This window comes from Triticum dicoccoides, chromosome 2B (assembly GCF_002162155.2).
Source record: "Triticum dicoccoides isolate Atlit2015 ecotype Zavitan chromosome 2B, WEW_v2.0, whole genome shotgun sequence".
Classification (NCBI taxonomy): domain Eukaryota; kingdom Viridiplantae; phylum Streptophyta; class Magnoliopsida; order Poales; family Poaceae; genus Triticum; species Triticum dicoccoides.
Window position 1 is genome coordinate 350,296,431 of NC_041383.1, and position 12,320 is coordinate 350,308,750.

The following is a 12,320-nucleotide window of genomic DNA, read 5'->3' on the forward strand; positions in this document are numbered from 1 at the left end:
GTTGTAGCATTACTTTCTCCAGGAATCCCCATTCCACACGGTCATAGGCCTTACTCATATCCAGCTTTAGCACAGCGTAGCTACACTTCCCAGTCCTCTTTCTCTTTAGAAAGGGGGTCATTTCATATGCGAGAATGGTGTTGTCTGAAATCAATCTGCCTGTCATGAATGCACTCTGATTCGGTGAAATCAATTCCCCCAAGATATTCTTTAGGCGATTGGCGATAACCTTCGAAACAAGTTTGTAGACCACATTGCAGAGGCTAATAGCGCGTAAGTCCTTCAAAGTTTCAGGGTTCTGGACCTTTGGGATAAGCACCACTAGGATGTCGTTACAATAATCTATAAGAAAGAAACGTGAAGAAAGAGAAAGATATAGTCATGGTCCCACCGTGTAAAAATTGTCAAGATGAATGATCGTCAATTATTGTTTTGTATTAATTGCCATATATACATATCAAGATTACAAAGGATAAGGGAGCATAAATATTGTGTTTTAATAAAATAAATAAAGGAAAAATGATGCAACATGTGGACCCCACACAGGCACACGGCAATAGGATGGCCCCACCTATTAGCGTCTTTTGTTCTTGAGAGACCCACTCGTCGGTGTTGCTGGTAGAAGCACCATGGGTTCCCAAGGAAGCGAAGAGAAAGGCACCGGACAAGAGGAAGGGTTGGAAGGCGGCGGCAGGATAGAGGAGAGGAGTCAGAAGATGGCTCCGGTGAAGAAGCCCAAAAAGGCCAAGCGGAAGATCAGTGACTCCGGCGAGACCAAGATCGATGACTCCATCGAAGCGAAGACCAAGGACGCCAGCAAGGTCAAGAGAACCAAGTCCGGCGGCTCGTTGGCGTTGCTTCCGGCGGACCTTCGTGGCCCCGATACGGAATGGTGGTATGTCTTCCTCAGCAAGCACGCGGAACTCCACAAGGAAGCCGAATCAGGTACCGCAACCTCCCAAATCGCTCCATTCGGCAGCCAATCTTGTTTGGTGTGTTTGTGTACGTATTTTGCCAAGATTTTGGGGTGGGCGGCCGTGTTCTTGCTGGAAGCACGAATCTTGTAGATTAATTGTGACCTTGCAATGCGATGCTGTCGAGACGAATCTTAGAGATATAATTTTGAGTTTTTATTCACTCTGTTGGACAGGTGGTCGTGCTCCAGTGCCTTCAGATGACGAGGAAGCGTTCAGGTACTTCTTCAGGACATCGAGGAGGACTTTTGACTACATCTGCTCGATTGTACGGGAGGATTTGATATCGAGGCCGCCTTCTGGGCTGATCAACATTGAGGGGAGACTGCTTAGTGTGGAGAAGCAAGTAGCAATTGCCATGAGGAGGCTGGCATCTGGGGATTCGCAGGTGTCCGTTGGAGCTGCTTTTGGTGTGGGACAGTCTACTGTTTCCCAAGTCACATGGAGGTTTATCGAGTCAATGGAAGAGAGGGCTCGGCATCATTTGGTGTGGCCGGGCCAGGAGAGGATGGAGGAGATCAAAGCTAGGTTGGAGGCTGTCTCTGGTCTACCGAATTGCTGCGGTGCCATTGATGCCACACACATTATCATGACGCTTCCTGCTGTTGAGTCATCTGAAGACTGGTGTGACCCTGCGAAAAACTACAGTATGTTCCTACAAGGTATTGTTGACGATGAGATGAGATTTATTGATATTGTCACCGGTTGGCCAGGGAGCATGACATTCTCACGCTTGTTAAAATGCTCTGGGTTTTACAAGCTCTGTGAGGCTGGAAAACGCTTGAATGGTCCTGTCAGAACTTCAGGGGAGGATTCAGAAATAAGGGAGTTCATTGTTGGTGACATGTGTTATCCTCTACTGCCATGGCTTATGACTCCATACCAAGGAGAAAGTCTATCTACCCCAATGGTCAACTTTAATGCCCGGCAAAAAACTGCAAGGATGCTTGGAACAAGAGCATTGGCACGGCTGAAAGGCTCCTGGAAGATCTTGCACAAAGTCATGTGGAGGCCTGATAAAAATAAGTTACCGAGTATCATCCTGGTGTGCTGCCTGCTTCACAATATAATTCTGGACTGCAACGACAAACTGCTTCTGGATATTCAGCTTCCAGATCATCATGATAATGGTTATAACGAAGAGAACTGCCAGCAAGAGAATCCTAATGGCAAAGTAATTAGAGAGATCATTACAGGATATCTCCCAACTTATGAAGCAACATCAAACTGAATTAAGCTGGATGGAAGCATAGTTGGAGATGTGATGATGTGCCTTTGTTCTATTGTTATTTACCTCAGTTATCCCTAATGTTCATGTTCTAGTTTAATCAGATCTGCTGAGTTAATTTTGAGTTAATTTTTCCTGATGATGACAGTCCCTATCATGTTGAGTTTCATAATGTTGCTGAGGCCAGTTGTGTTGAATCAAGGAAATCAATTGTTCTTTTGAAAATGGGCAAAGGAATCATCTTTGAGGCTCTATTGTCATTAGCTACACAATTTTATTGTATATATTATAACTGAATCCATGGTAGATAATTATTTAAAGTTTTAAACATGAGTTCTCCTGTCCTTTTAGTGAGTATACTGTCCATAATATGTCATGCTGTGGACAGCACTAGTCACGAATTCTTTGTTGCCTCATCTTTGGTAGATTACCAGGCCACAGTTCCTATTTTATTACGTTTTGTGTTTGACATGACTGATGGTGATTTACTGAACTTCTGAAGATAAAACTTAACGTTCCATGATTTTTCTGGGGTGATTTGCTATTATTTCACTGATAAGGGTCTAAAATCCTTAAGTGGCAAGTGTTTTTATGTGTAATGAATACACCTTCTTTGGTAGCACACTTGGTATAGTCAAAGAGGAAGTTAAGTCTTTCTTTCGAGCTTCTTAATAAGATTGATGAGTATGCCAGTAGTATTACACTAGAACTATTTGGATTACCATAATTGACTCAAATAATCTTTCCTGTAAGGCATGATGGAATCTGATACTAATGTAGGAGCTATAATTCATGATATTATGGTCTATTTATCCATAACTTTTTTTATTTGTGCTTCTATTGCTGAACTTGAATTTTGTTCCTGTATAGTTGCTGTACACCACTATCATTTCATAGTTCAATGTACAAAATAAATTTGTCAATTATATTTGCTGCCTAGACCATCCTTATCTGGCAAACCCTTTCTGTGAAGTTGGTTTCTTTCTAGGTAAACTGCAAGCATCATACCTTAGGATTTTTTTATGCTCTGACGTTTTGTATTCCTTTAACCAGAAAAACATTATACCCATGAAATATTGATTCTATAAAGCATACTGATAATCTGACATCCTCTGATGTACAGGTAACTGTTTACAGCTAAATAATACATTATAACTGTGATTTGACAAACAAACCCCTTGCATATTTCCCATGAAACACTTATGTCCAAATTATTTCTGCCCTATCTTGCACGCAGACTATGGCACTCTGCTGGATGAGCTTTAGGCCGTGCGACATGGCGCTCTGCTGGATAAGTTTCAGGGCGCACGGCAGGTGATGATCTGCCAAGAACCTGATTTTGCGGGAGCAATTAACATGCTCGACGAAATGCTTTGCCGGAGAGGCAGCGCCAGCTTATGACAACTTGCGCTGGAAGAGCAGGTCGCGGTTCTCCAGTGCTATGCTTACACATGCTCGCTAGCCTATCCCAGACGAGACCATCGGCCCACCGCCTGCTCTCCAAGTCCATGTCCTGGTTCGATGCCCCCCAGCGACGCATGGCGCATCCTACATGGAGCGTCACGGCCGGCGCCATGCAAGGGCGCAGACGAAGCAGAGGGAGGTGGACGAGATGTGTGCGAGCCGCACGAGGAGCTACGTACGGCAGGGTACATATCAGATGCCCGCCTTGTGCTGCACGACATGTACCCAGCAAACGCCTCGCCATCACGTTCGGGCTGGTGAGCATGCCACACGGCCATCTTTTTTGGTATTTTCTTCTCTCCGTCCATCTCTCTGCTTAAACGGGCTCGTATTCACATCACTGTTTGCTCTAGTTAGTTGATTGTGTCTCCTGACTCTGCCTGGAGCCATATTGTGCTTGCGTGTATGAATGATTTGGTCTGAGTGGTGCAAATGATGGTGAGGCTGCTACTCAGCCTGGACCTTAGCACCACAGCAACAACACGTACTCGACAAGCACTGCTGGCCATGATAGGCGGCTGTAGGCCGTAGCTGACGTGGCGCAGTGAGAGTGACTGACTGGGATGTGATGTGAGTGGGTTAGATATGGAGAGAGAGAGAGAAGGGGGAGGGAGGGAGGGACTATTTAAAGGTCAGGGGTTGTTGTTCATTTCAAAGGCCTTCTGTGTTTTGGCTTCCATAAATTTGGGGTGAGAACACGCTTTATTGCATTGCAGGATATGTTCGGATGTTAAGACAAATCATCATCTAGTTGGTAGGATATTACTCGGTTTTCACACCATTGTTCTTCACAAAAATGATATGTTAGCAGCAATGTTAGAAACATATCCAAAGTAGTGGTTGGTGTCACGCATGTCCCGGACCTGCAGGGTTAAACCATAGTATTCGATGGACAAGATTATATTCATCTGTAAAACTAATTTAAAACTATGATATGCATAACTAAGGCTTCCGATTGTAGTATTCATCTACAACAATCATACAGCTCTATGATTTGACCAACCAATATTTCAAAACTTACCTTGGTCACATACAAATAATACAATGTGCATAATGTACCAAGTTTAAAAAAATCAGCATCCACATGTACTTTTATAGTTTATTTATTTAGTACTTAAGATATTGCTAGTTTATTCTAGAAAACTTCGTCGGACATGGACATCTTTGACTTTGAAAAAAACTAATACGCACTGCATTGGGGAACAGAGGCAGCATAAAGCATGCCATGTATAAACTGCCTGAGGTTGTTTATCCACAAGCATGGACATGGTACTCACGCAGTAGAGCATGAGGCTTTCAGATTGGAACCTTACATGGTGAGATAAAATCCCGATATAATGTACTACTTGTTTAGCCCCGAAGCGAGCGAGATTGAATTTTAATTAGGGTGCCAAAGAAAGGATGGCAAAGAGAGAGGAAGGAGGTATCGGGAGTTGTACTGCATACCTTGTGGACCATGGCGTGTTGATAAAGGCGACCATGTTCCGAAGACGACAGCCGTCCCTGTCCAGCGCCATTGCTAGCCATGGCAACCTATCTTGTCGCCTGCTCCTCTAGGCCCCAAGCATCGGCGTCGTTGTACGTTAATTACCGCACAGAAGAAGGGAAGAAAGATGAAGAGATGGGCGGGGTGTGCGGCGTGGTGATGGACAGGCAAAGCATGTGCAGCCTTGTGGTGCGGAGGAGGCGGTGTGGGCCGACGCATGTGCAACCGTGTGGTGTGGAGAAGGCGTTGATGGAATGGCGCCCTGCAACCATATGACACGAAGGAGCAGGTGATGGTCCGAGTGCATGTGCAACTGTGACGCCCCCGATTCAATCGTACATTAATCATGCACGCAAATGTGTACGATCAAGATCAGGGACTCACGGGAAGATATCACAACACAACTCTAAAAGTAAAATAAGTCATACAACCATCATATTACAAACCAGGGGCCTCGAGGGCTTGAATACAAGTGCTCGAACATAAACGAGTCAGCGGAAGCAACAATATCTGAGTACAGACATAAGTTAAACAAAGACATAAGTTAAACAAGTTGCCATAAGATGGCTAGCATAAACTGGGATACAGATCAAAAGAGGCGCAGGCCTCCTGCCTGGGATCCTCCTAACTACTCTTGGTCGTCCTCAGCGGCCTGCACGTAGTAGTAGGCACCTTCAGTGTATTAGGAGTCGTCGTCGACGGTGGCATCTGAATCCTGGGCTCCAACGTCTGGTTGCGGCATCCGAGAAGAAAAGGAAAGAGGGGGAAAAGAGGGAGCAAAGCAACCGTGAGTACTCATCATAAGTATTCGCAAGCAAGGATCTACACTACATATGCATGGGTATGTGTGTAAAGAGGCAATATCGGTGGACTGAACTGCAGAATGCCAGAATAAGAGGGGGATAGCTAGTCCTATCGAAGACTACGCTTCTGGCAGCCTCCGTCTTGCAGCATGTAGAAAAGAGTAGATTGAAGTCCTCCAAGTAGCATCGCATAGCATAATCCTACCCGGCGATCCTCCCCTCGCCGCCTTGTGGGAAAGCGATCACCGGGATGTCTCTGGAACTTGTCTGGGTGTGTTTTATGAAGTATCCGGTTCTAGTTGTCATAAGGTCAAGGTACAACTACGGGTCGTCCTTTTACCGAGGGACACGGCTATTCGAATAGATAAACTTCCCTGCAGGGGTGCACCACATAACCCAACACGCTCGATCCCTCTGGCCGGACACACTTTCCGGGGTCATGCCCGGCCTCGGAAGATCAACACGTCGTAGCGCCACCTAGGCACAACAAAGAGGTCAGCACACCGGTCTAAATCCTATGCACAGAGGTCTGGGCCCATCGCCCATTGCACACCTGCACGTTGCGTGGGCGGCCGGTGAGCAGACCTAGCAACCTGCATTACAAAGGAAGTTGCATTACGTGGTCCAACCCACCGAGCGCTGATACGTCTACAACGTATCTATAATTTATGAAGCATTCATGCTATTTTATTATCTGTTTTGAATGATTATATTACTTTTGGGACTAACCTACTAATCTGAGGCCCAGCCCATATTGCTGTTTTATTGCCTATTTCAGTATTTCGAAGAAAAGGAATATCAAACGGAGTCCAAACGGAATGAAACCTTCGGTAGCATGTTTTTTGGAAAGGATATGATCCGGGAGACTTGGAGTTCAAGCCAGGGAAGGCTCGAGGAAGCCAGGAGATAGGAGGGCGCGCCCACCCCCCCTGGGCGCACCCCTATCTCCTGGGCCCCTCGAGGCTCCCCCGACCGACTTCTTTCGCCTATATAAGTCCACATACCCTAAAAACATCAAGGACGAAGATAGATCGGGAGTTCCGCCGCCGCAACACTCTGTAGTCACCAAAAACCTCTCGAGAGCCCGTTCCGGCATCCTGCCGGAGGGGGGGGATCCCTCACCGGTGGCCATCTTCATCATCCCGGCGCTCTCCATGATGAGGAGGGAGTAGTTCTGATAGAGGCAAAGGTGTCCCGTCTTTCGATGAGATGATGGATATCTCTTTGGTGGAAGTCGACTTTGACGATCCGACTACGAACGTGCGAGGACGTCACGCCTTAGCAATCGCTAAACCAACTCCGAGAGGTTATTGACCATGCCGGAGCACGATCAACCTGACCACGAGGGTCTGTTTCCTGCGAGCAAACGAAGAACAAGCAAGAAACTAAGATTGCAATCTGGATATTGCGAATATAAGATGAAAGCTTTATTGATCAAGGTGGGGTTCTGTGACGCCTTTGTCTGGTCGCTGAACACAAACGAAGTACGCGAAGTTGCAGCTATGGCGAACTTTTAATCTAAACAAAACCCAAAGTCTAAATGATGCCCTAAGGGCTGTATATATGGAGGAAGAGGGGGGGGGGGGATTTCGTGGCCCTTGGTGGAGGGGTCCGAAATCAACCCTATCTCTTGTTTCCCCACACATACGGACTCTAAAAATAGCCTATACTTATGTATTTCGAAATTACATGGGCCTGGCCCAATAATAAGGTGACACAGCACCTAGAATAGCCTCGGGACGAAATTTATGAAGTGGCATCTTGTATATTTCGTCCAAGGCTTCATGCACCCACTATGGTGGCTTCAAAGTCCTGAAATCATCACTTGTAACTCCGTTCTTGTTCCCCTTGCGCATGCCATCATCTCCATGCTTATTCTTGCTCCAATGTTCATCCTTCTCCAAGCTAGGCCCTTCATTTGTAAGCAAAACAAATGTATCCAATTTAGGCAGCATCATATTCTCATGAACATTAGAATCATTACCAAGAAACGAAAGTACCTAGTAATTTAGTTGGCGTGCGCGAGCTCTAGTAATTGGTCCAGTATGTATAGCAGCAGGGGCTGTGGGTGTAACAATTGTATTGATGTCCTCATCATCCTCCCCTTCTTGAAATGAAGTCGTCCTCGACGGAAGTTCATCTTCCTCACCCTAATAAGGCTTCAAATCTGCAATGTTAAAAGTGGAACTAACCCCAAAATCTACAGGCAGCTCAAGTTTGTATGCATTATTATTTATTTTCTCCAACACCTTAAAGGGACCATCAGCACGTGGCATTAGCTTTGATTTGCGCAAATCAGGAAATCTATCCTTACGCAAATGTAACCAAACAAGATCTCCAGGTGCAAACACAACATGTTTTCCACCCTTATCTCCAGCAAGTTTATATTTAGCATTCATACGCTCAATGTTTTCCTTAGTTAACTCATGCATTTTTAAAATCAATTCAGCATATTGTTTAGCATCAAAATTAACCTTCTCCGAAGATGGAAGAGGCAACAAATCAATAGGTGCACGGGGTAGGAAACCATACACAACTTCAAAAGGGCACATCTTAGTAGTAGAATGCAATGAACGATTATAAGCAAATTCAATATGAGGCAAGCATTCCTCCCACATTTTCTTATTATTCTTCAAAACAACCCTAAGCATAGTAGACAATGTTCTATTGACTACTTCAGTTTGTCCATCAGTTTGGGGGTGACAACTAGTACCAAAAAGTAGTTTAGTCCCCAACTTAGCCCATAAACATCTCCAAAAGTGGCTAAGAAATTTAGTATCATGATCTGAAACAATAGTATTTGGCACACTAATTTCACGAAAGAACAAATCAGCAACATTAACAGCATCATCACTTTTATGACATGGTATAAAGTGTGCCATTTTCGAGAATCTATCCATGACAACAAATATGCTATCCCTCCCCTTCTTTGTTCAAGGTAAACCTAAAACAAAGTCCATAGATATATCCTCCCAAGGAACACTAGGTACAGGCAAAGGCATATATAAACCATGAGGATTGAGTCGCGACTTAGCTTTTTGACATGTAGTGCAGCGAGCAATAAAACGCTCAAAATCCCGTCTCATCTTTGGCCAAAAGAAATGTGTAGCAAGTACGTCCTCCGTCTTCTTCACGCCAAAGTGTCCCATTAAACCTCCTCCATGCGCCTCCTGCAACAACAAAAGACGAACAGAGCTAGCTGGAATGCATAGCTTGTTAGCACGAAACACAAATCCATCGTTAACGACGAACTTGTTCCACATTCTTCCTTCTTTACAATTTTGCATTACATCTTTAAAATTGACATCATGCACATATTGATCTTTGATGGTCTCCAAACCAAATATTTTGAAGTCAAGTTGTGAAAGCATAGTATAGCGACGAGACAATGCATCAGCAATAAAATTTTCTTTTCCCTTCTTGTGTTTAATGACATAAGGGAAAGTCTCAATGAATTCAACCCATTTAGCATGTCTACGATTCAGTTTAGCTTGACTTTTAATATGTTTCAAAGATTCATGATCAGAATGTATAACAAATTCTTTGGGCCATAAATAATGTTGCCATGTTTCTAAAGTCCGAACAAGAGCATATAATTCTTTATCATAATTAAAATAATTCAGACTAGGCCCACTCAATTTTTCAGAAAAATATGCAACAGGTTTGCCATTTTGTAATAACACACCTCCTAATCCAATTCCACTAGCATCACATTCAAGCTAAAAAGTCTTATTAAAATTAGGAAGTTGGAGTAAAGGAGCATGTGTCAACTTATCTTTCAATACCGTGAAGGCTTCTTCCTGTGCGGTACCCCAAAGAAAAGGCACATCTTTCTTTGTAAGCTCATTGAGAGGTGCAGCAATGGTGCTGAAATCTCTCACAAAACGCCTATAGAATCCAGCGAGGCCAAGAAAACTCCTCACTTGTGTGACCGTTTTGTGCTGTGGCCAACTATCAATAGCGTCAATCTTGGCTTTATCAACTTCAATTCCCTGTGGAGTAACAACATAGCCAAGAAAAGATACTCGGTCGGTGCAAAAGGTGCACTTCCCAATGTTACCAAACAAACGTGCATCACGTAGAGCAATAAAAACAACACGTAAATGTTCCAAATGTTCTTCCAAAGATCTGCTATAAATCAATATGTCATCAAAGTAAACTACCACAAATCATCCAATGAAAGCACGTAAAACTTCGTTCATTAATCTCATGAAAGTACTAGGTGCATTAGTTAACCCAAAAGGCATGACTAACCACTCATATAATCCAAACTTAGTTTTAAATGTTGTTTTCCATTCATCTCCCAATTTCATACGAATTTGATGGTATCCACTACGCAAATCAACTTTGGAGAATATTGTAGAGCCACTCAATTCATCAAGCATATCATCTAGCCTAGGAATAGGATGACGATAACGAATAGTAATATTATTAATGCCTCTACAATCAACACACATACGTGATGTACCATCCTTTTTCGGCACTAGAATAATAGGAACATCACAAGGACTAAGGGATTCGCGTATATAACCTTTGTCGAGAAGCTCTTGTACTTGACGCATAATCTCCTTCGTCTCCTCTGGATTGGTACGGTATGGTGCATGGTTTGGCAGTGAAGCACCGGGAATTAAGTCAATCTGATGCTCAATCCCTCGAATAAGCGGTAATCTCGGTGGCACGTCTTGTGGAAAGACGTCAGCGAACTCCTGCAAAATTTTAGTGACAACAGGAGGCAAAGAGGAAGGCACGTCCTCGAATGAAAATAATGCCTCTTTGCACACAAAAACATAGCAAACAGATTTGCTGAAATCTAGCTCATGAATATCAGATTTAGTGGCAAGTAAACATGCACTTTTCAATTTAATTTCAGAAGCAACACTAGATGGTTTACTATTAGGCTTCATTTGTTGCTCAAATTCTTTTGCCACAATCTGATTTTCACTCTTATTTTTCTCCGGTTTTGCTTTATTAGCTATATTAATATCATCTTTCAAAATGGAATCAAGAGTCATAGGAAGCAAAGTAATATTGTTATCCTTATGAACAAGAGTATACTGATTGTTTCTACCATGGTGTACAGAATTTTTATCAAATTGCCATGGTCGACCAAGTAATAAGGAACATGATTGCCTAGGTACCACATCACAATCAACATAATCAGCATATGTAGAGATGCTAAAATGCACATGAACAGTACGTGTTACCTTAACCTTGCCGCTGTTGTTGAACCATTGGATGTAGTAAGGATGTGGATGTGGTCTTGTGGTGAGAGATAGCTTCTCCACCATCTCCATGCTAGCCAAATTATTGCAGCTCCCTCCATCTATGATGACGCGAACAGAGCGTTCCTTCACAACTCCCTTTGTATGGAACAAATTATGCCTCTGATTTTTCTCGGCTTGTGTAACCTGCACACTGAAAACACGTTGAGCAACTAAACATTCATACCTATCAGCGTCTTCAGGAGCCATGTATTGCGTCTCATGATCAGAATCAGCTCCACCGTGTTCTTCACTTGTAATAAGAGCCAAAGTCTCCTCATCATAGTCACTAGCGGACTCATACCCACCATCCTCGGTAGCAATCATCACACGCTGAGATTTGCATTCTCTCGCATAATGACCTCTTCCCTTACAACGATGACAAATAATATCACTTGTGTGCCCTGTCGATGCCATGGAAGAAGAAGAGCTCTGTGCAGGCCCGGTAGGTGCACTCTTGGCAGATAGTGGTGGTTGTGCCTGCTTTCTTGTATCACGACTGTAGGTGGCACCTGATAGAGGTGCTGGTGCAGTTGAAGCAGAAGATGCACGCGGTGTCCATGATGAAGGCCGGCCTGCAGAAAAGTTAGTTCGTGCCAATGCTTGTCGATCCTGCACTTCACGTTCAGCTTTACAAGCAAGATGGGATAAACGAGTGATATTAGTATACTCCTTATAGTCTAGAATGGTCTGAATCTCTCTATTTAATCCACCCAAAAAATGTGCAAGTATAGCTTCATTCTCCTCAACAATACCACATCTACGTCGTGCGTTTGACTCTCCCTGGTAATCGCTCTATCCAAGCTTTGAGAGTTTTGACTACAACGATTGCCGATCACCGCCTGCTGCTGGGTAAGAACTGGTAAGAATTTGAGATTTGCTTGACGGATTTATGACACCCACCACCACCTCTTGTTAGTAGTCTATAGGATCATATTCTTGTGTGTTTTTATTGCTGCTAACCATGCCGAATCTGAAAAAGTTGTTGGCGTTTTGAGTCAGGTATGTCTGTGCAGTCCGAATCTGAATCCAGAACGTGAGAGACTTGTACTCTATCTTCTCTTGGCACAAAAGTGACGTGAAAGGACTTTTTGAACAGAACCT

The 12,320-nt window shown here is 43.8% G+C and overlaps 1 protein-coding gene across 1 annotated transcript; it reads left to right on the forward strand.

The window, feature by feature from the left end:
* Window positions 1–608: 608 nt before the first annotated feature.
* On the forward strand, window positions 609–2,427 carry LOC119363680 (protein ANTAGONIST OF LIKE HETEROCHROMATIN PROTEIN 1-like). The gene is made up of 2 exons (XM_037629044.1): window positions 609–945; window positions 1,151–2,427. Exons 1-2 carry the CDS (start codon window positions 630–632, stop codon window positions 2,203–2,205), a joined length of 1,371 nt encoding a protein of 456 aa, XP_037484941.1. The 5' UTR covers window positions 609–629; the 3' UTR covers window positions 2,206–2,427.
* Window positions 2,428–12,320: the final 9,893 nt, after the last annotated feature.

Coding starts and splice junctions, on each gene's coding strand:
- LOC119363680 (XM_037629044.1), top strand. CDS start 630: ATGGGTTCCCAAGGAAGCGAAGAGAAAGGCACCGGACAAGAGGAAGGG. Junction 946..1,150: donor CCACAAGGAAGCCGAATCAG/GTACCGCAACCT, acceptor TCTGTTGGACAG/GTGGTCGTGCTCCAGTGCCT.